Raw genomic sequence first — 22,262 nt, 5'->3', positions numbered from 1 at the left:
CAAGGTTACTCATTAATCATAAACCATCTTCTGTTCCCCCTCGCTAATCCAGGGATGCCATTTTCTTTGAACCAGCTTTGGTGAGTTTAAATGGCTAGGGTAAAAATATAAATGAAAAGCGTATCTGGAATTTATACGACGGTGGAGAGTCATACATCCTGTATGTTCTGCTTGCCGGTAATCAGGTTAAAAGTTTATAGGCACCATTGAAATAACGCGGGTAGATTATTTCCTATTGACTGAGAATGACTGAACCAATAAAAATCTAAACCCTCATATATCTAACTTTATTTGGCGGTGAAGACAGTACATACGCCATGGCGATGATGTGTTCAAACTCGAAACTACTACGAAAACAAAGGTGCGCTTTGCTGCCCTCATACCGCTAGAGATCACATTTCTGGCATACCATGCAATCCGACTTGGGTCACCGGTGGTCTCTCGAATGTCGTCTGGGGTAGAGAGTGCGAATAGCCAAGGAAGGAGGTGGTCAAAAATTACACCTCATGAAGCTGAAATATATGTCTCTTTCTGAAATTTCATAGTTTTTCATTCCATTCCTTCAGGACTATACATATAACCATTTAATAGGCTGGCAATTCCCATTCTAATTCATCTGCCTGCTCATTGAAGTCGTATTTTTTATGGTACATAACGAATCGCATGATTTAGCGAGTTATTACACTATCTTACGTGTCACATATGAAAGGGTTGACAGTTAGTTATCGTTGAGGCACACTACTACACTTTCAGAACTAACTTGACCGGTATCGCTGCTGTCGGCTAAAAATGGTATAGGTGAGCTCTGTATTTAATTTATGGATATTAAGTTCATCATGAGATGAAAATTATGAAGAGGCTCGATTTCATAAGGTAGCATTAGAAAGCTTCGGGCATAATGTTTGAACTAGGGTTCAACATGAAGCCAATATCGAGCAGTAAATGAGAAAGGGAGAGTTTTCTTCCACATATGCGCGGTTATATCCGTACCAAACTAATGAAACTTTAATAAAAAGGTTCATGTGTTTGCCTTTTTCAGTGTCAATCTCAGCTTGCACGATGGATTTTGTGTCACCACCAACCACAGAGAGCAGTAGCCAGGCTGTTTCTGACCAAGAGATAACTTCAACAGTGAACTCTATTATCTTAGATGATTTGGCCCTGCGTTTCAGTTGGCCTGACTACTGTGTCTTTTGCCTAATGCTGTTGCTATCAGCTTCGATTGGAGTTTATTATGGATTCTTTGCAAAAAGGTCTGTCGTCGATTATGAACCAGGTGAAGCTGTCAGGCCTTCGATGGAGCTAGCACATTTGGCAGGAGGGAGTGGGTTGACTCCATTTCCTGTTGCCATGTCACTAGTGGCAAGGTATTCACTCTATAATTTAATATATACATTTAATATTAACTCCTTTTCACCTTGAGCCTCACTTAGATCCTCGCCACTCTAACAATTTTCTGCCAACTGAGCTGAGTTATGAATTCTTTGCCTCCATCATATGTATTTCTTAAGATGGCAGTTCAATTTTGTATATGCTAGTTGAATTACACATTGGTAGTAACGTCGTATAGTCATATTTAATGATTCTTATTAGTGTGTGCATGTATTTTGTGGTGGCGGGATACAACCAATGATATTTTAAATGTTTTCAAGGAAAAGGAAATTGCTTCTTTCAGTATTTATCCGTGAATTTTGGCTAATTTATTTGACTGGGAAGGATATTTGAGGAAGTACCTAACAAAAATAGAATAATAGTAGGTTTTCTTATTAGAGTGCCAGTAAGTTCCCGCGGTAAAATCAATAAAATAATTGTTAATATATTCAATTAACTACTCATCAGATCTGCGAAACTGTTCCCTTAGATGATATCATTAATTGGAAAAGTCATTCCAAATATTTCGGCATCATTAATTAAATAGAGAATATTTAGTTTCCTATATTATATATTTCATTGTAAAATAATCAAAAGGAAACCTTAATTAGCCAAATGTGCAATGATTTCCCCAATTCTTTTGAATTTTATATAATTTGGGAAGTCACTACCCAGCTGAAATACCATATTGGTAGTTTATTTCGTTAAGAGCTCATGTCAAGAAATGCTATTTGTTTTGATTGTGTACTCCCTCATGAGTTGACATAATTGTTCCTTCTTCTATCCTTATTTTCTTCATGAGCCCAAGGCCTAGTATGTTTGAAATGCACGCATAACTTTTGTGATTCACCCTGTGGGGAACTTTGTGAATGGATAATGTATTAGCTGGTCCAAGTGTTAAGTCTACCCGGGGTTTCTGAAATAGGATGCACACAAGGTGGTGTGGCACACCAGAAACGGAGGGTTTGACGGATTGTTTTGAAATTTTGTTTGGAACAGGAAAAGACAGGAGGTTTTGACAGATTCTGAAGTTATCCATATATATGCCACTAATTATATAACTTCAGTGTCAGTCAGTATAAATGTCAGTCAATTTTCTTATACAGTTAATGTTTATTTTATTTTAAAGGGTATTTTTCTGTGCCCTTTGAAATTTATACTTTTTTGGAAAATATTTAGTGAGTTTACTCATTGGTAAATAAATGAGATATTTTCTGAGAGCATGTGAGACTATTGAGTTCTGAAAGCTATTTCGATTCTGCTGTTTCATACATTATTCTCTTTTTTAGCTCCCAGTGTCTAAAATGCATATCCTCTTCTTCATTTTCTTCTTTCATCATTAAGCACTCCAGATCTTCTACATTAATTTTTTGCCATTCCCAAGCTGCCAAATAATTCTTCAATTGTGGTTTGCAATGTGTGGCTTTTTTCTTGTACCTTTCCCCATTCCTCTCAAACCCATAAGCCTTCATCTTATTCATTCTCCTTGCATCATTCCACTTCCTGAGCCATTGTGATAATGAACTTTTTTGTAAACGTCAACATTAGTTTGTTCTTCGTATCTCTGTTTACAAGTCCTTTCTCTGAGTTTTTCATTGTTCAGAGTAGTTTTGCTTTTCCAAATTGGAAAAGCCAAATTTTTAATATGGAACAGGTATTTGGGATTCAATTAAGAAAGTGTCATGTAAAAATGACATAAAGTTCAAAAGTGATTGAATTATTTGTGGAAAGTTTGTTAGAATATGAAGCAAGTATGAACAGGCCATGGAGAAAGCTAGGGTTGGAGTCCCTTAAGACATTAAACCTAGGCAATCAACCTAAAGATTGGTATTAATAGTCAAGATAGAACTCACCCCAAACAAAATCTTAAGGCGTAGCATTCATACAGTCAATGTAGGAGGGCCATTTCTCTCCCAGAGCTGTCATTAAATTTTATGACAAAGGTCGAGTTAACAGATAGTAGCTATTGCATGAATTATAGACAGGATTTTGGTTGTTCTGAACCATCCATATTTGAATTTGCAGCTACTTGGTTTGAACTCGAGAAAGTTAGCTATACTTCATAAGAATACGTAATTGAACTTGGCTTATGAGGGGCAGTTAAATGAAAACTGAACACCCTCTACAACAATCAGTCCGCACACCAACAAGGACATAACCCAACAACTGCATGCGCCTGTGAGTTGCCACTATGCAGTTCTCCCACCACAGGGATGGCAACATCGAAATGTAAAAAGCTAGTCTTTAGCGGGCTTTGTATTATGGTGGGTGTTCAGTTTTCATTTGATTGCCTCTAGTATTAAAATGAGATTAGTCCCTAAATCAATGACGTTACATTCTTCAGCATTTGAATTTTATCAGATCTTTTCAACAGTCAACTGATTTGGATAATGTACATAGTTAACTGGTGCATATGAGAACAGGGTAAGCTCCTATTCATTTCCAGTCCACTTAAAAGGGTTCTCATTTTCTTCATAGTGGCATAGGAACAGGAATGATTTCTCTCCTAAAACCAACAAGGATGTATGATGTGAAAGAAATGCCTGCTATGAAGATGTACATGCTTAGTTTGTTGATTTAGTGGAACTAATGCCTTATCAAACAAATGCCTAAGGGATGTAGACATGCTTTATTTACTCCTCCCATAGAACTCTTATCTCATATAAGAAGTGAGGCATATTTTAGCTCCACATAAAGCTTGTTCACCTTTTTTTTGATGGTATGCATTTATGAAAAACCCTCATTAGGGATGAGATAATGAGATATGGTGAGTCATCACTCAGAATTGAACCTGGGTCATCTGGTCAAGAAGCCTATTTAATTGACTACCATGAACCTATTTTTCTAATGCATGTGGATGGAGATCAATTGGTTAAAATTTTGAAATAAAGGTTAAGGAGAATACTTTGGTCAGAATTTAGCATTTTCCAGAAGCTGCTGTAAATCATCCTGTTTGGAGATAGGAAACTGTTCTTGGTGTGGAACTGCTTCATGATTAAATTACTTAAAATATTTAGTGATTTCATTGAAAATGGAATAACTAAGCTATTTCGAATTCTTTCAATTATTTTGAGAGTTTTATTTCTCTTTGATGTAGCATGCATTGGTCTCTTCCTTGTTCCTAAAGTTGATCTAAAATTTCTAATAGCTACCTGATTGGTATTGAGTCATCATTCACTCCAAGGGAGGTGATTTTGACCAGTGTCTCTTCACAGGATTTGGGGTCAATGGTAGCCCAACAGGTAGGGAATTCAACTATTGGCCACGAGGGCCCCAGGTTCAAGTCCTGGATGTTCTTTCAAGTAAATCCATCCAAAATTTAAGCCCTACTATTTGCTGGTTACCAGAACTTTGAGTAAAACCAATTGATGGGAAAGGAACTGACTTTCTTACCCTGAATGATTGATTATCACATGACATGAATCAATTTTGAGTGGCTCCACCGTCAACCTATCCAAACCAACCTTCAGGTTGTTGGGTGTGTTCATAGAGTTTCCAGATTTTTGCACTCATATTATTTTGCTAGTTGTAATGATGTTGCTGTTATCGAAGTTGAGTTAGGGTTTAAATTTAAAGCCTTGTGCTAGTGCCTGCAAATATAAATGTTGAATTTTCTCCTGCATTGTGCTCCCATTACCATAGACATGTAAGACCCAGATGTGTCCTCTTTTAATCTTTTGTTGCTAATTTGAGCATTTCCATCAGTTATATTTCAGGGGTGACAATGGTTGGCACACCATCAGAAATTTACTACCATGGCATGCAGTACTGGGTTGTTAATGTTGGAATTGTGTTCATGGCCTTTACCTTGGCTTACATCTTCCTTCCTGTTTTCTTGAATCTGAGCATTATGTCTTCATACGAGGTGAGTGGTATGGTTGCCCTTCGTGCCATTTGTCTTTAGTTATGATATAAATGTCAGCAATGAAAGCATTTGCCTCTCATCATAGTTAATCTGGGTTTTGTTGAAGCTCTTGCTGTCATAAGATGAAATTTGGTGAAGATTTTCTCAATTTTTCAACCATTTAAAACATAAGTTCAAGTATGTTGTGTTATGTTTATCTACAAAAGTAATGGTACAAAATGCACATTGATTTACATATTCTATAAAAAATTTCTTTTTCCAGTTGTTTTAAGTTATTGCTTTCTACTTTGAATGATGATGATGATGACATAGGTACTTTTTAAAGATGAATCTTTAAGCTAGAAATTATTCTAATATGTAATTACTTCCATGGGCTTCAGAATCGTAAATAGTGATGAATTTGATTGATGTTCTCGCTATTAATAGATCGAGAAAATTATTTTGCCTGATTTATTGAAAAATTGGAGGATGAATTTAATAATACCCCTTTTACAGGTATTCTTTAATTGAAGATACATTGCAAACCAAGGCTTTTTCCTAAGACTATTCCTCCCTTGTCCAAATTTTCTCAAGCCCTCACCCACCAGGATCACCCTATGTGTCAGTGGTATTAGAAATCTAGCAATATATGCTTCCCATTTACTGATATCCAATTTCGTTTGTTGTGGTTAACGTTTGTGACCTCAAGCATTACTCATGCTGCTCTGAGAAAATGAATGGTTGAAAATCAGATTTACTAGTTATGAAAACTTCGGTTATAATATAAGTATATATGATGGCCAAAGGAGTTTTTAAAATAACCATAATTGAATAAGGGCTTAGGGGGTTTACCTCCAACATCATGGAATTGCAGTCATATGCATTCCAAATATTTCACTGACTGAAATCTAAAATCAGAAAGATTTGGGAGAGCATCCATTTTTGAAAACTTATTAACAGTTGAAGTACATAAATAAATAGCTTTCTTACCATCAGGTCATTGGCATTAGGACTTATTAGATTCCTGGGGCAAAGGCCATTGTGACTGTTGCAGGAGAATCTCAATTGTTTAATTTATTGATTAGAATTTTGTTCTTATCATTGAGTTCAAAGTCCCATTGGTTTGGTACTGTGATCCGTGGCACTAGTTAACGAGGTATAGTAATGGCGAGGCTAATTCTCATTGCTCAATATAGAGCATACTTTTTGCACTGGAGTAAAATATGGAGAAACTTTTTGAAAAAGCATGGCTTAAAATTGTAAGCTGTGGAAGAGCGAATAAGTAGATGATGTGACTTTTCCAATGTGCTCCTGTGTGTTCCATCCTTTTGAATGACAATTTTACTGACATTCCATTCAACATCTTCTAGGCTGAAGTGGACTAGGGGTGTGTGCTCATGGACTTGTTGATGTGTTATCGTATTGCTGCTATCATTATCCATAAGGTAATTTTCCATACTTTGCAATTATGGATCTTGTGACTCAGTTGTGGTAGCTACTGAAAATCACACTTTGCTAGGTTTGCTGTGAGAAATTTCTCAAATGGTGAAGGTATTTTCACTATCATTCATGTTAATTAAGAGGAAGACCACAGACATTCAATGTGAAGATCCATAGTCCTCCTCTCCTCCCACTCTCAAGATAATAACCAACATTTTGGTGAAATCTGCTCATCTACATCTATACAATACCCTGAAAGCTGTTGTACACCTGTAGCAGGGAGTGGTAGGTCACCAGCCATTCTACATATATTCCCACTATTTCCTCATGCACCTGGCACCCTGCAATCCTCTAAAAACCACGTGAAAAGGGGGCAACCGAACTCCAATCATGCAACATGCCTACTTATATTACGGGTATTACATTCAAAAAAACCATAAAGACGATAATCAACCCGAAGGTCGGTTTGGTAGGTGATGGTAGAGTTCACTCAGTACTAAGCCCGACGGCATGTGATATTCACACATCCGTGTTGGGGGGCCAGTTCCTTTCCCTATGCCGGTTATGGTTTCCCACGAAGATCTGGTACCTGAAAAATCCATAGCTTGGGTAAAGCTGCATGTGCCCAGAGACTTGCCTGGGAATCAAACCCTGGATCCTGCGGTCAGTTGTCCAACGCTCTATCCCCTGGACTACCGTGACCCACAGGTATTACATTACTAGCAGTTATTCCTGTGTCTACACAAATAGGACAAGAAAAAACATTTGAAGAAGGCAGGCACGTATGTAATTCAGGCACTAATTACTGGTTACTATTCTACACATTCTGGACGGACAATTCACGAATACAATAGACTTCATCTACATTCACCTACACCCCACCTGGCACAAGTGTGCATGGCAGGGTTGGTTAGGACTCCAGACTTGGTGAGAGTTTTGGGGGAGTTTAATCTTGTATAATCATATTTTCAACAGTGTATACCTATTACTTTCTTAGTTGCTCACCCTTTTATTGTTGTAGCGAATGGTTAGTAGTCTATCTGTTCTATTCATCTATCAGTTCCACTGTCTCTCTAATTCTGTGACCATTGTCAGCCCTGTCATATTTTGGCTGGGCTGGCAACTCATTGTATCATTTTGCTGCCATCCAGTAATATGGATCAATAGAGATGGAATCTGATTGTCATGAAATTAACGCAAGCAGCACCACGGTCAATGAAGGAATAATTGAGGGTGCCAAAAACCCCATGCTCATTTGGATAACATTTGATGGAAAGGTCCACCTTTAACACACTCGGTTTTCACATAGTAGAATAAAAAAAAATACAGCTTGTTGATTGGAAAATGCATAAGGATGCAATTGAGTGGCAGCAGATGCTTGAGCAGCAATTTCAACTTTTCATTTCAGTACCTGGAACTGCGTTTCAACCGCCATGTGAGGGCAGCTGCCTGCGCTATGTTTGTCCTTGATGAGGTGAGCCTACATTATTGAAAATATCATTTTTGTGACATTAATGTCATAGCATAATACAAAATGTTGTGATTTAACTGGTTTAATTTCTAATTTTTTAACCATGAAACTTTCCTTTAATGGTGCATGCAAAAAATTGTTCACTTTAGAATAATGCATAAGTACAGAAGTACAAGTTGAGTAAGTTAAATCAAGGGAAAATGGGTTTGTTCCATTTGTCATGAATGTTTGTTCTACACCTGTCTCAACAATTCATCTGGAAGTTTCAGAAATAGTAATCAATCACTGGTGTTATGTTATTATAAATAAGTTCTGATGATTTCATTTTCAATAGGATCTGAGTCAGTTTCAATTCTGTATTCCTTTCATTTTTACATAGTTTCTCAAAGGGAATATTATCTATTCGTGATGCCATGTTTGACTTCATCTCCCTTTATAGCTTTTTCTAGCTCTCAATCTGGTATTCCTAGATCCAAGCAGTCCTCACCCATGTTACTCTCCGTTTCTCTTTCTAAACTGGCTGGCCCTATCTTTGCCATAAAACTCTTTTACATGTTCTGTCCACTTTCTCTGTCTCTCTTTTGGTTCTATTAATTACATCTCTTGTCTTCTCTCTTATGGTCAGTATAGATTTCCCCTTACTGCATCCTAATAATTTTCTTTCTTACATAGCACTTCTACTTGTTCTTGCATCAGAAATCTCCCAGGTGTACAAGTATGAAACACAGATTTTTTTCCAAAAAAATCAGAACCCTGATGAAAAGAGCTTTATTTAATGTATGCTCCATTGTTATTTAGACATTTTTCCAATCTTTCGGGCAATTTGTGGATACCACCCCATTAAAAATCTTTCCCTTTCGCTGCAAAACATTCATGTAGCCATTTTTTCTTGTCTTCTTACAAATCAAAGTGCTGCTCAGCAATTGCATGACCCATCGATGCAATGAAGTGGCAATCAGAAGGAGCCCAGACTTGTGAGTAAGCGGCTTGGGGTAGAACTTCCCAGCTTGCTTCCAACAAGCCACGAACCGGTTTGGCTGTATGTGATGGAGCATTGTTATGAAGAAAACTGACCTTGTGTTGCCTCTTTTGGTATTCTGGTCTTTTTTCAAGCAGGGAACAGTTTTAATCAAACAGTTGTTGGTAGCGCTCAGTATTAAACATTTCACCAGGTTTTAACAGCTCATAATAGGCCACCCTCTTCTGGTCCTACCAAACACAGAGCATCATCTTTCTGCTGAAGTGATTTGGTTTAACATTCAATGTGGATGGCCCGCTTGGGTCTATCCATGATTTTTTGTGCTAGGCATTCTCAAAATAAATCCACTTTTCACTCCAGTAACGATGCAAAAAGGACTTGCTTTTGTATCGTGTGAGCAAAATTTTATATAAGTTTTTGCACCTCTCTATCTGCCTGTTGTCCAATTCACGTGGTACCTATTGCCTGTCTTCTGAATCTTTCCCATCTCTCGTAGGTGATTGGAAACAGCTTGGTAACTAACACTCGATTGCTGTGAGAGTTTTTTGTGTTTGTTGAATCATCTTCTTCCTGCAATGGTTGCAATTCCATATCTTGTGCCCTATTCTCGAATAGGGCTCAGTGTATTTTCCACGAGCCATCACTTTTGGAATGCTGAAACCATCGTTCACACATATCTTGCGATGGAGCATACGCACCATAAGTTTCTCAAAGTAATCGGTATGATTCAGCAACAGTTTTCTTCAAAAGAAAAAAATTAATTCTGTCCACGAATGGTCTTAGTTTTGTACAAATTTTGACATACTGAACACAGCAACACATTACTGTGCCAACATTTTTTCAATTTATCACTTGTGCATGTCCGAGACTTGTTGATTGCACTACAAAATGGCGTAAGTGTCAAATCATTATACCAAAAACTGCATCGGTGCACCATCTGTTGTCTGTAATCCGTATTTCATACTTGTACACCTGGTATAGCCTCACACTGATATTTCCACCACAACTACTCTGCCCTATTAGTTCCTCATCTAAGTTTATTATCAAGCTCACTGTGCATCCTTCTTCCCTTGTGCATATTCGCATCCCTCGAGGGCTTCTTGGCTCTCTTATTCTCTAAACATTCCCATTTTTTCCTTTTCTGCCCTTTCCATGCCATTATTAAACCGCACCCACCTTTCCCTAACCATTTTCAAATCCCTATTCATATTTGAGGTGAATTCCCATTTCTTTCTCAAGTAGTGTTTTTAATGTGACACAGTCATTGAAATGGGGCCAAATAGCTCATCTGGGGTCACCTTTGCAACTGCATCACTCTGGAGCAGAGCTATGTGGAATATCATGGCTGATTCTAACCCTTTGACCTATCTGGTATCGGTAGCCCTGCCAGGAGAAATTATCTCGATCCCCCTCAGTACAGCTCTAGGTTTCAACGGAATGTGCAGGGCCTTACACTATACGTATGTTGAGGCCATTTTCCATAGAAGGAATAAAAAAAATTGTCTGACGTAAATGTCTAAAAGAGTGTTACCTATGGGAACAGCTTCTCTCTGTTGTGGTACCACATAACTACAGTATACATACATGGATGGACTGAAAAGTTTCCGACTCAGAAAATTTCATAAAAAATGTCTTGTATCTTTGTTAGGTTGGAAACTTTTCAGACCACCCTCGTATTTGTGATGTTTGTGCATTCATATGGTGAAAGACTAAGTTCTCAAAAGGAGTAATTTTTGTGTGGTGGTTGTTTCTCTGCAGACAATCCTCACAGGTGTGGATTCCGTGGTATTAAATGCCTTTACTTTCCCTTTACTTTAACGTATGGTTGATAAAACTAGTAAATGGCCTGCCAACTTATAATCATTTTAATCTAATTCATTATGACTTTTCATTTTTTCAGATATTGTTTTTGCCTGTTATTCTCTATGTTCCATCATTGACCTTTAGTCAGGGTAGGTACTAACCAATGAAATGACTTTAAATGTTGCCTGTTTTGCTCATATCATGAGAATAGGAGAGAAACTAATGAACTTGTTCATTGCAGTGACGGGATTCAACATTCATTTAATAGGGGCCATAGTGTGTGCCGTTTGCATTTTCTATACAAGTGTGGTAAGTTATGCTTTTGTAATATAAACTAGCGCTCTATTCTCAAATTTTAATTGCACAGTTCTTCATTGTACTTGGCTTAAGATTGACAGAAATCAAGCAATTGCTGGTGTGAATTCTGCATTCTTTTATTGAAGAATTGTTCTTTGTTGATGGCACTTGTCCTCGTAGTATAACATTAATAGTCAGAAAACTTGTACATATTTTGACCCTTGATGATTTTAGATCAGGTTTATCATCTGATCATGCTGAGATTTTATGTAATTTATTTGTTAAAAGTTGCCATCATGTTGTATAACTTGTCAACATGTTGTACAACATGTTGACTGGGATGATGAGCAACTAAAAAGCACATTAAGTTTTAGTTAGTGCAAATTTTTGGAATAAACAAGCTTATCTTGTCATCTTCTCATGAATTATAACTCGAGTCATGGCAAAGGTACTACTTGAATCTAAATTATATTAAAAATGATTTAACTTCAAATTTTGACGCAGATTTTGAATCAGCAGTATCACATAATTGTCATACTTAATACAAATGACTGAGTCATATCAAATGATTAAAAAGAGACGTTTCAGGCGTGATATGGTGGAATATCATGATTAATTAAAAATTGGCAATTTTCCACAAAATAATATGTATTAATGCTTAATAGATTAAAGGATTAATGAATTTTATTTTTTGGAAAATTGCCAATTTTTAATTTTTTTAATTAAATATTAAATGGTATTGCAGCTTCAAGAAATACTGAATCCTTCCCCTACTTTCATCTTTAATGTATATTCTGCCTGAGCTAATTTCAAGCGACATTAATTACTTCATTTCCTTTGATTGAGAAACTTTAGCTCCCAACTTGAAACTATTCCTCCCTTGCCCAAATTTTATTGTTGAAAATCACTCTGGCATCAAAACCGCCCATTTTGGTGATTGTCAGTGGTATTTTCCCATGTCTTGCATTATTAGGAAAGAGGAATGCAGAATAAGGGCATCTTTATCTTGATAGAAGGAAACAAGACCTCTTCCCCAGGTTTATTTGTAACGTACGATGTGTTTGGGTTCACAGAACCATTTTGTACCTGAACATGGTTCTGTGAACCAAATCCCATTTTACATTACCAATAAACCTGTGGAAAAGAGCAAATTTGTTTTTTCTCATAATAACAAACTTCCATTACATCTCGCCTGAATCTGTTGAATGTAAAAAGAACTCTTCACTAAACAAACCCCCTATTAATTTAAAAAGTTTCCTTGGGAAACTCCTTTCCATATCCCAATAATACTCTGGTTCTGCCATTGTGTCTACCATTCCTGAATAACATTTCATTGGCTTACATATTCCTTGAATTGTCAAGGACAAACTGAATGGTTTTTTCCTGTACATGCATTCAGCAAAACTTATTTGGAAATTGGAATGAAAGGTGTAAACATGAAACAGATGCAAAAGGTACTTGAAAAACCAGACTGAAGAAAGCTTATTGTGGTGGAAGACAGTGAGCAAGGCCAGCCAAGCTCCTATGGGCTCCCTTGCATCATTTGCTGATGTCTCGATGTCTCCTTCCCACACCAGGGTGGTCTGAGAGCAGTTGTATGGGCAGATACCTTGCAGATCATTTTGATGTTCTCTTCCCTCCTAGTGGTTGTGATTGTGGGCCTAGTGAAAGTTGGAGGAATCGGAGTGGTTTGGAATAGAGCAGTGGAAGGAGAGCGTGTGGAAATTTTCAAGTAAGTTTACTTTTTTTGCCTACCTCTTTATTTTCTCTTCTTGACCATTTTTCTAGTAAAACTATGTTTATTTTACACATTTCGTTGGGACGGATAGAGCAGGATCTAATCTGCACTGCCAAAAAGATTTCATTTGAAGATGACTTTCGCCACATTACACAATGATCCACTTCATTTCCTGTTGTTGGTTTATTGCGGCCTTTCTGTCATATTCATCTCATCACCACTTTTCCCTCCTACAGGTAGAAGTCTATTCAACAAATTTTACCAATGATAAGGGCACTAAATGGCTCCTCATAGTTTCAGTTTCATTATCATTTATCAAACTGGTTCCCAAAAACATGATATATCAATTCTCTTATTGGTTTACGTTAAGTCAAATGTTGCAATGATACTTTTTCCCTATTCGTGCTGGTGGAGTGTTTGCTGAACCGTTTCCCACTGCAGGGAGGCAAACTCCAGATCTTCTGGGTTTGTCCTCATGTTTTTGTTGTGCAGAAATTTCTATCGGTGAATGCTTCTCTGCTCCCCATCACCAAAAATTCCTCTTGTATTCATGTTGTGTCTTTATTTGCAAATCAAAGTCAACCTTCACTTCTTCTTTTCCATTTAATATGGCATCTGCATTTGTCTTACTCTTGTTGGGAGGATGGTTTTGCCTGGTGTAGTATTCCTCTTTGATTTTTCAGCGATTAAATAAGTGTGATATTTAAATTGAAGTTAACCAACAGCTTTTGTTATGAGAGATGTGGTTGCTAAGGCTACAGCTTGTGATGCACAAAGTCATGTGACACCTACATTCCCACTCACCCACGGTATGGCATGTGAGAAGGTCGTGTCTCAAAGACCAAGTGGGTACTTCCACTTCAGATCCTAAGGCCATTTCTGCCATGGCATCTCAGAGTGTGCAGTCCATTATCACACCCATTGTCTTGGCTATCATCATTGGCCAATTGGAGATAGGTCATCCTAAAAATTAGATGTATGTCATTCTAATAGGCCCTTCCTTAAACAATGCAGATCATCATAATTGAAAAATATACCTCAGCTTTTAAATGTTTCAACTTCCATAAATATTTCAAATTGAAATGTGGATGCTGATATTTTCAAATTATGTGGCCCTGGTGGATGTGGCATTTAAAAAAATGCACAATACATATGCAAGTACATACAAGTGCTAGGGAATTGTTGATACTCATTTATTATTTAAAAGAGTCGGTTGGTTGAACTGATTTCTTCTCTTAAAATCTTATCATGTTTCTTAGCGCTGGAATAGACAGTCTCTCTTTTCCGCCCTCCCTTGTTTGAGTGGGTTATTTAACTCCAATACTTTGCATTTTTTCTATAGTTATTTCATGAAGTTCATTGCCTAAATGGTATTAACTTAAAGAGCTGAAAGTTGAATGTAAAATTAATAAAATTTAAAGAAGAATTATAGGAGTTCAATATATAACAAGAAATGGCAATCACTGTGGATATGAGGAAATAAGTGATGACTTTGAAAGGAATTCCCATTGCTCTCCTGATTCAATGCGTAAATTATTGACAAAAAGTGAAACTTGTAGCTGCCCATTTCTTGGCTTTCCTGCTACCCTTTTAATGATGTCTATAATTCAGTAATCTTTTCAGTAAGCATAGCATTCCAAATTGTTTTCATTATACTTTAGTTATTTTTTATCAACTATTTCCCATGTAATGCTATAATTTCATGCTATATAATATTTAAAAAAATAAGATTGCTGTGACAAATGTGTAAAAATCAAATTGTCAAACATAGTCAATGTATCAAAATCAAATATTATGATATGTGTTACTTGCTACAGGAAATAATTGCCTGGGAATGAAACTCTTGATTCTGATATGATGCCATTTACACTACGTTTTCCTTACACATACATGTTACAGTTTGGCTTTTCATTCATGCCAACGCATCCTTTTTCAAGATACTTGCCTCTCGTACATTGTGTATCCCCAGCATTTTGACTTTTAATGCCATTTTCCCATGATACATTTGGCTTAGGACTACCATCAGCATCTTCATTCTGACTTATCACGATTTTAGGTATCAAGAATTCCAACCTACAACAACTCGTCAGCTAACAGCTGAAGATGCATGTGGCTAGAAATTTAAAGACATAATGCTAGCATCTCTATCCACAAGATTGAGTAGGTTGCAGATCCTTGAACACTCTGGATGTTGCCGTGGCCATATACTCTGTCACCATTTGGTCAGTATGTAATATCTACTCCATTTTCTCTGCTTCTGTAAAGTAAATAAGTCTTCTAGAGTCACCATAGAGTTTTTGGCATTAACTGGTTATTGATGAAAATAACCCCTCAGTTATATAATCCTCATTTTTTTCCCTGTTAAATGTTAAAAGTGAATTTAGTGTGGTAGAACTCCTGAGGAGTAGGAATGAGTTCTCCCAAGCAGTCTTCACAACTACAAATCTCTCACGCACAATTTTTATTTTAACAAAACTGTGATTACCTAATTTTTGATAGTATGAATATGTATAATGTAACTTTATTAGTATCAAGAGTCAGTATAGTTTAAACAATGGGAGAAACACTTTTAATTAAGCAATGACAATACAATATAATCTGAATTACACAAACATCTGTAAAGACTTTCTTTTTTAAGTGTGTTAAAAATCTGGAAATTAATTTTTAATGCATATTACCATCATCAACCTGAGTAATTAACTTAGTCGTTAAATGTGTAGAGCTCATCTTGCTGTATGACAGCAAATTTATGTATCTAGGGTGTGGCGCCAGTTCTGAGGTGGTATTTCGAAAAGTTCTGGCTCCCAGAAAATCACACTTAGTTGGTTTAAGTGCATGGACCCTCTGGCAATCACTCTAGTCTGCTGTCAAATACTCAGCCCATGGATTTCTTAACAATTTAACACCTCCACAATCCACAAAAACATGTTACCTTCCCATCTCCTTGACATATTATATTCTATATTCAAAGGAGAAAATTTGTGATGCTGATAACATTTTTTTTCATTCTTGGAAAGCACTCATTGTCTTACCACTGTCTGATATGGACTGTGCAAGATTTTTGACTGGGGACCTTACGCGGTAACCCACCTATGGAGTCCCATAGTGCTCCCCAGGGGTGTGTGCTACCCTGGTTAAGGGTCTCTCATCTATCCTTCAATACCACATTATCACAATTCAAATATTTCAACTTCATATTTCCTTCTTATATTTGCATACAATTCTGTGCCCATTTCCTTAAATTTCAGGTTATTAATGTCCCATTATAAGTTATAATTATAAAATGTAATGATAAAATATTAAAGACCACCTCTTAATATTGGAAATGTTCAACTTTCAGTGGTCAGGGAATTAACTAAAATTAATGAAGTATATAAACACTCCTCCTTTTATGATATTTTCAGCTAATTCCATTAGATGGTGTGCATATAAAATTGATTTTTTCATCTTGTTTTATTCTCACGAGAGATGTAATTTTTCATTTTGAACTGTAATTTTTCATTTTATGAAGAGCGAAATAGTTGATACTCATTTTGTTTTCTCACGCTCACTGGAACTGCATGTGCCTGTGCTTGTGTGATCTGCATGCCGTTTGATGATTGCAGACTCACCCCTTTGAATGGCAGACAAAGCCCTCTCGTGCTCAATTCCAGATACTGATTGTCTTTTCCAGTTTTGATCCCAACCCCCTGGAGCGCCACACGGTCTGGACTCTGGTGATTGGTGGCTATGTCTACTGGACATCATACAATGCTGTCAACCAGACAATGGTGCAGAGATACCTTGCCCTTCCATCTCTCAAGGATGCACGATTGTTAGTCTTCCATTGCTCTTCATATTCCTTCTTTTTCAATATTTTTTGGAAGCATATGCCTATTGCACAGGTGAATGGTGTGTAATAAATGGGTTACCTGGGCCCCAGCGCATCTGTAACTAGAATCAATTAAGGGCGCGCCCTTTTTAATCTTCAAGAGTTCACCAATGTGTGACAATGGGCTTATGAAAATGATTGGGCTTCACCAAGGTTAAACTCTCAACTCCCATATCATGGGAAGTTTCTTGAAATTGATATTCTACTGAAGGAAAATTAAGTTTTTGAGTCAATGGTATGGGAAACTGTTCCAAAGTTTAACTGGATGAAATGTTATTTATTGTTTGAGTTAGAATTTTGGATTTAAAAAAAATTAAGATCAAATTTTAACTTTTAACAATCGAGCATGTGCAAATCACTTGTTTACATTACACAAAGAAACTTTTGGGCATTGGAGAATATTTAAAATGCTTGCTTCAATGTAATTTACAAAATTCAAGACTTGTCTTAATCATGGACTGCCTCCATCCAATTTAAACTTCATCATAACTTTGAAGCAAAGGTTGACATAGCTCAAGTTGTTAGTGACCAAAGAAAGGAATATTTTATCTTTTCCATAAAGAATTGTATAAAACTGCTTGTGGAATGGGATCATGAGCCTCTACTTTAGCAATAGTTTTGTTTTAAAAATTATTTGACCTTCATTTGTCATTTTTTCCTTTACAACTGATTTTTAGTCTTTATATATAAAGAAAAACTCTCAGAAATTTGGTAACTGGAAAATTCTGATTGTGTATTGGTTATTACTAGTTGAATCTTACTATTAACCAATTTAAATATTAACTTTCTGAATTTATTTGACAACTACTTATCTTCTTTTAAATTTACAGGTCCATGGTGTACTTCACAATTGGAATACTGTTGTTTGTGACATTTTGCTGCTCTGCTGGGCTCCTAATTTATTCTACATATTACAATTGTGATCCCTTGGAAGCCAAGGTGTGTACCATGCTGTTTGTGATATTTTTCTCATTTGTGTGCAGGCACCAGTTTTGTTAAACATGCAAGGGCAGTTTGAAAAGTCTATGCATGAATGAAAACTAATTAATTTTTAGGATGTGTCATTTTAATTTTTCTACATATGACTTATACATTTTATCTAATGCAGCTCTAGTTTGATGTTCTCTTCCTAATTATGGGATTGTTCTTACTCCACAAAGTAAGCGTTTTTATCCACAATCACTTAATGATAAAATAATTTACTGAAATCTCCTTCCCACCAGTCACTTCAGAGGAATGAGCTGGTGCATTTGGTGATAAAAAAAGACTTTTTTGGTGGGCTATCTGTGAACTTTTTTCTAGAATCTCGATTTATAAACAGTCTAATAGCAATAAGTAGTGTAATGACCCTCCTTAATAGTCGATAGAGATTTTGCCTTGCAAATCATAAAAAGCAGTCATGATAATCTTCCAAGCAGAGGGAATGGTCTTCTTCTCCTTTGGTGCAGACTCCCCCCTGACAACATGTTCTTTGGACTCTTACTGAGTTTCAGGCACACAGGGGTGTGTCCATGTTTCATCCAGGGTGATGAAATGATAAAATTTGTTGTTCCCGGCATAACTTTATGGAATTTGCATAACATATTGAAATTAAATTATTGACTTTGTAATTCCACACACTTGATTTAAAACATGACCCAGGTTTTGACGTTGAACGTCATCATCAGGCCTGATCATCAGACCTGATGATGATGTTCAACGTCGAAACCTTGGTCATGTTTTAAATAAAGTGTATGGAATTACAAAGTCAAAAATTTAATTTCATTTCAATATGATGAAATGATGTCCCATGTCCTGAATTTTGCTGTGTTGGAGCATGTCACACGATTTTATTTTTGGTTTGCTGTGGGCAATCACTACATTCATTCGTAGGTAGCTGTCCCATAGCCAAATTTTGACGTAAAATGTTATGCTCACTGGTGATGCATGCTGTATGAGCAATCTCACATACCTTCAGTCTTTTGTAGTTTGTCACTATATCATGGATATAATGGTGCCTTGTGGCATGGTGACAGGGTGTCCAGAATATTCAGTATGACGTGTGTACTCATATGTCCACCCCGAAAATTTTGAAACCACTCATAGTCCATTCCAATTGAAGGTGCAGATTCACCATAATGCTTATGAAGTTTCTCACTAGTCTCCTGAGGTGATTTACAGATTGTAAAATGATGTTTGATCAACAGAGGAAGTTCTCTTTCATCCAATTTTTTGGAGATCCATGAATGTGAATTTCTTGATTAAATGAATTCTAAAGACAAGAGTTAGTAGTTCAATCTGACTGAAATGTGGTGTGTTCTTTCGAGAGGTGCTACTAACTGAAAATAACTTTCACGGACTTTTTGTACTACCCTTGTTATATGTATTGCTGGTGATCTCTCTAAACCTTTAAGAACATTTGTGAGTGGAAAAACACAACATGTTAGGAATTATCTGAAATAATCAAACAAAAATATATTGTGGTTTCATGATTGAATATAACCAGCAACATTGTTTACGAAATTCATAAAACACTGCAAGTATAAGGTGATAATGATGTTTACAGTTCATTTAAGGCAACCAACATTTATGTCAATTTTTGTCAAATGTATATAGTCTATGGATATTTAATTGAGCAGAAAATTCCTGTATGATTTCTAGCCATTCCAAAAATGTAAATGAACCTTGTATTGTATAATGTAGTTGTAGTAGTAGTAGTAGTATTTGGGGGAGGCGACCGACAGCTGAGGTCATTTGTGCCATTAGGACAGGAAAGGATGAAGGGTGGAGAGAAACCCGGCATTGGCATTAGCCTACTCTTAATGAAAGGCGCCAAGGGTTCTGTAGCTTAATGTCCCATCCGACATATGGCATACTAACTCAAACTGCCCTCCACAAAGCACCTCAAGTAAGGATCGGGACAATACTGAAAAATAGTTGTTGCCACCAGGATTTGAACCTGGGCCCTCAGGGTGGGAAGCCAGTACATTAGCCACAGCACCATCACGATCCCCTTGTATAATGTTTACCTGCACTAATTGTAACTAACACTCAAAATACTCAGGAGGTCACTCTTTGTTGAGGGAAAATTCAATATGGTGAGCAGATTAGCCTCTTGTTGCTCTACAAAGCACCAATGAAATATGGTAGTATGGGCTCTTGTGTTTTAATGGGTTCTCATTATTAGAACTTTGCTTTATGGTGCACTCGGGTTCAAATCCCGGCGGTGTTGAATATTTTTCAGAGGTATCGCGATCCCTACTTGAGGTGCTTTGTGGAGGGCACTTTGAGTGAGTACGCCGTCCGTCGGATGGGACGTTAAGCCGCGGACCCCTTGGTGCCTTTCGTAAAGAGTAGGCTAATGCCGACGCCGGGTTTCTCTCCACCCTTCATCCTTTCCTCTCCTTCCCCTATGGCGCAAATGACCTTAGCTGTCGGTCGCCTCCCCTCAAAACTACTACTACTATGGTGCACTCTGCAAAGAAACTCATGTTTCACTTTAGGGTTAAAGAAAGTATTACAATTGTGTGCCTCTTTGAAAATGTTACCTTATATAGAATTGGTATGCTCCAGTCACCATTCCAGTCTCGAATTTCATGTAGATGCATGTATATATTGAAATAACTCGCATATTTTGCAAACTATTGTACTCACAAACTCTGGTCAAAACACATTATATTCATATCATGCATAAAACCTTGAAATTTGATGACTATTGCTGCATTTTCTATCCCCAGAATTTTATAACTATTGTGACTGACAAAGGATTCCTGTGACTCTGGGCTCATCCCTATACCTATACAGCTCATTTCCATGCCACTTTGCTTGCTTTTACTTCCTGGATGCTCCTATCACTTGAAGTTACTTGAGTCCTTGTATTGGGCAGGGCTGTGGGCAGATTAGATGTGGGAAAAGGTTTTCAAAAACAAGCCAGGTGCCGTAGAAGTATGTTGAATTTGTCAAATTCCTTCAATCTTTAGCACTTCTCACTCTCTCTCTCCTGATCTGCTTTAATTTAATTTTGCTTGTATTAATGGGTACAAGTTCCTATTAGCCAGATAATTTACTTGTGTCTGAATAGTCATGGAAGTGTAGCACTGATTCAGTTGGAGGAAAATTGACTGGAAACTTCAGATGGTAGCTTAGTTAACTCCCGCCACATAGTTAGTAATCTTTTCATCAGGTTTTGGTCAGTCCTAAACAACTATTTCTCATAACATATCACATGGGTGCACATATTACTTAGACTGCATATGGTTTGTCCAATTTTACTCCTTCTTTCAGTCCTTCATACCTTATTGCTGCCCACTAGCTATCTACCTTATTGCTGCCCAATGTCTGAGAAAGTAATTTTCATGTAATTTTATCAGCTCTGAATGATATACACCTTACTCCTCATTTTGGCTGTTTCACCAAACTGTTTTCTTCTGTTTAATTTGCTCTTTGTCATTACACTTTGTGGCTCAATGTGTATATTCCCTGATTATTTCAATTCTAATCCCTTTTATAGTTAATTGACACAGGGGATCAACTTCTTCCACTATATGTAATGCATACGGCTCATCACATCTTTGGTCTCCCGGGTCTTTTCATTGCTGGTGTCTTCAGTGCAGCTCTAAGGTAAGTCTCTTTTGTCAATAGTCAAACTGTAGAAAGTAGAACCTACATTTATTAATGACTCATTATTTTGCCATTGATTTCAGTTCCCTGTCAACAGTATTGAACTCAACAACCTGTGTAATCATGAGAGATTTATTGGAATCCTATTTTCATGTGGAATTCCAGTCATCATGGACAGTAGGAATATTGGCGAGGGGACTAGTTGTAGCACTTGGATTAGTGGCCATTGGAGGCATATACATTGTGTCAAAACTGGGTGGAATTCTTCAGGTGATTCTTATTATTAGTTTTTTTCTTAGTATTATAGTATTGTAGATATTTTTTTATTTTTAAGAATAAAAAGGATCATTTTTTTTATAGAAATATAATATTATGTATGGGATAAATTGAGTGCAGTAGGAGAACATCCCTCAAAGCCATTAGCGGTCACAGCAAAAATACCAACTGCCAATAAATGTAGAAAAAAATGAAATGCAAAGGTAACATTTATGTAGGATATTTACTTAGAGTAATTGATGGATATGTATGGTTGTTAATGGAATATGTGATCAGCATGTGGACTTTGAGTAAAATCAAGTAAATTGGTTTCAAGATATTTAAATATATTTTACCACTTTAAAACATTTCATACGTATATATTATGTTAATTTCTTGAAATTCTTAATGCCGTTCTCTATTTTTTCATGAGTTAAAACAACCATGTTAATTTTGGAGATTGCCGTAAAAAAATAAAAGCATTGTTCTCTAAACTAACACTCTGAGGAATAAGACTAAATATTGAAAAAATAGTTTGTTCCATCATGTATTTTCATGGAATGTAATATTGACGTCAACTTTAAAGTTCCTTCC

General features: G+C 36.7%; 1 protein-coding gene across 1 annotated transcript in view; it reads left to right on the top strand.

Moving 5' to 3' along the window:
- The first annotated feature begins 438 nt into the window (after positions 1-438).
- Positions 439-22,262, top strand: part of LOC139696296 (sodium-coupled monocarboxylate transporter 1-like) — a 34,988-nt gene continuing 13,164 nt past the window's right edge. Inside the window, exons 1-11 of the mRNA XM_071595001.1 lie at positions 439-798; positions 1,040-1,367; positions 5,077-5,236; positions 8,064-8,129; positions 11,006-11,057; positions 11,150-11,217; positions 12,783-12,937; positions 16,617-16,757; positions 17,645-17,753; positions 21,304-21,413; positions 21,497-21,683. Of these exons, the coding sequence (XP_071451102.1) occupies positions 1,060-1,367; positions 5,077-5,236; positions 8,064-8,129; positions 11,006-11,057; positions 11,150-11,217; positions 12,783-12,937; positions 16,617-16,757; positions 17,645-17,753; positions 21,304-21,413; positions 21,497-21,683 (1,356 nt within the window). The 5' untranslated portion in view covers positions 439-798; positions 1,040-1,059. The remainder of the gene's footprint in view (positions 799-1,039; positions 1,368-5,076; positions 5,237-8,063; positions 8,130-11,005; positions 11,058-11,149; positions 11,218-12,782; positions 12,938-16,616; positions 16,758-17,644; positions 17,754-21,303; positions 21,414-21,496; positions 21,684-22,262) is intronic.

Source organism: Hetaerina americana, unplaced genomic scaffold, assembly GCF_022747635.1.
Source record: "Hetaerina americana unplaced genomic scaffold, ioHetAmer1.1.p SCAF_7, whole genome shotgun sequence".
Lineage (NCBI taxonomy): Eukaryota > Metazoa > Arthropoda > Insecta > Odonata > Calopterygidae > Hetaerina > Hetaerina americana.
Note: the sequence above shows the minus strand (reverse complement) of the source record. Positions and strands in the feature narration are given on the sequence as shown.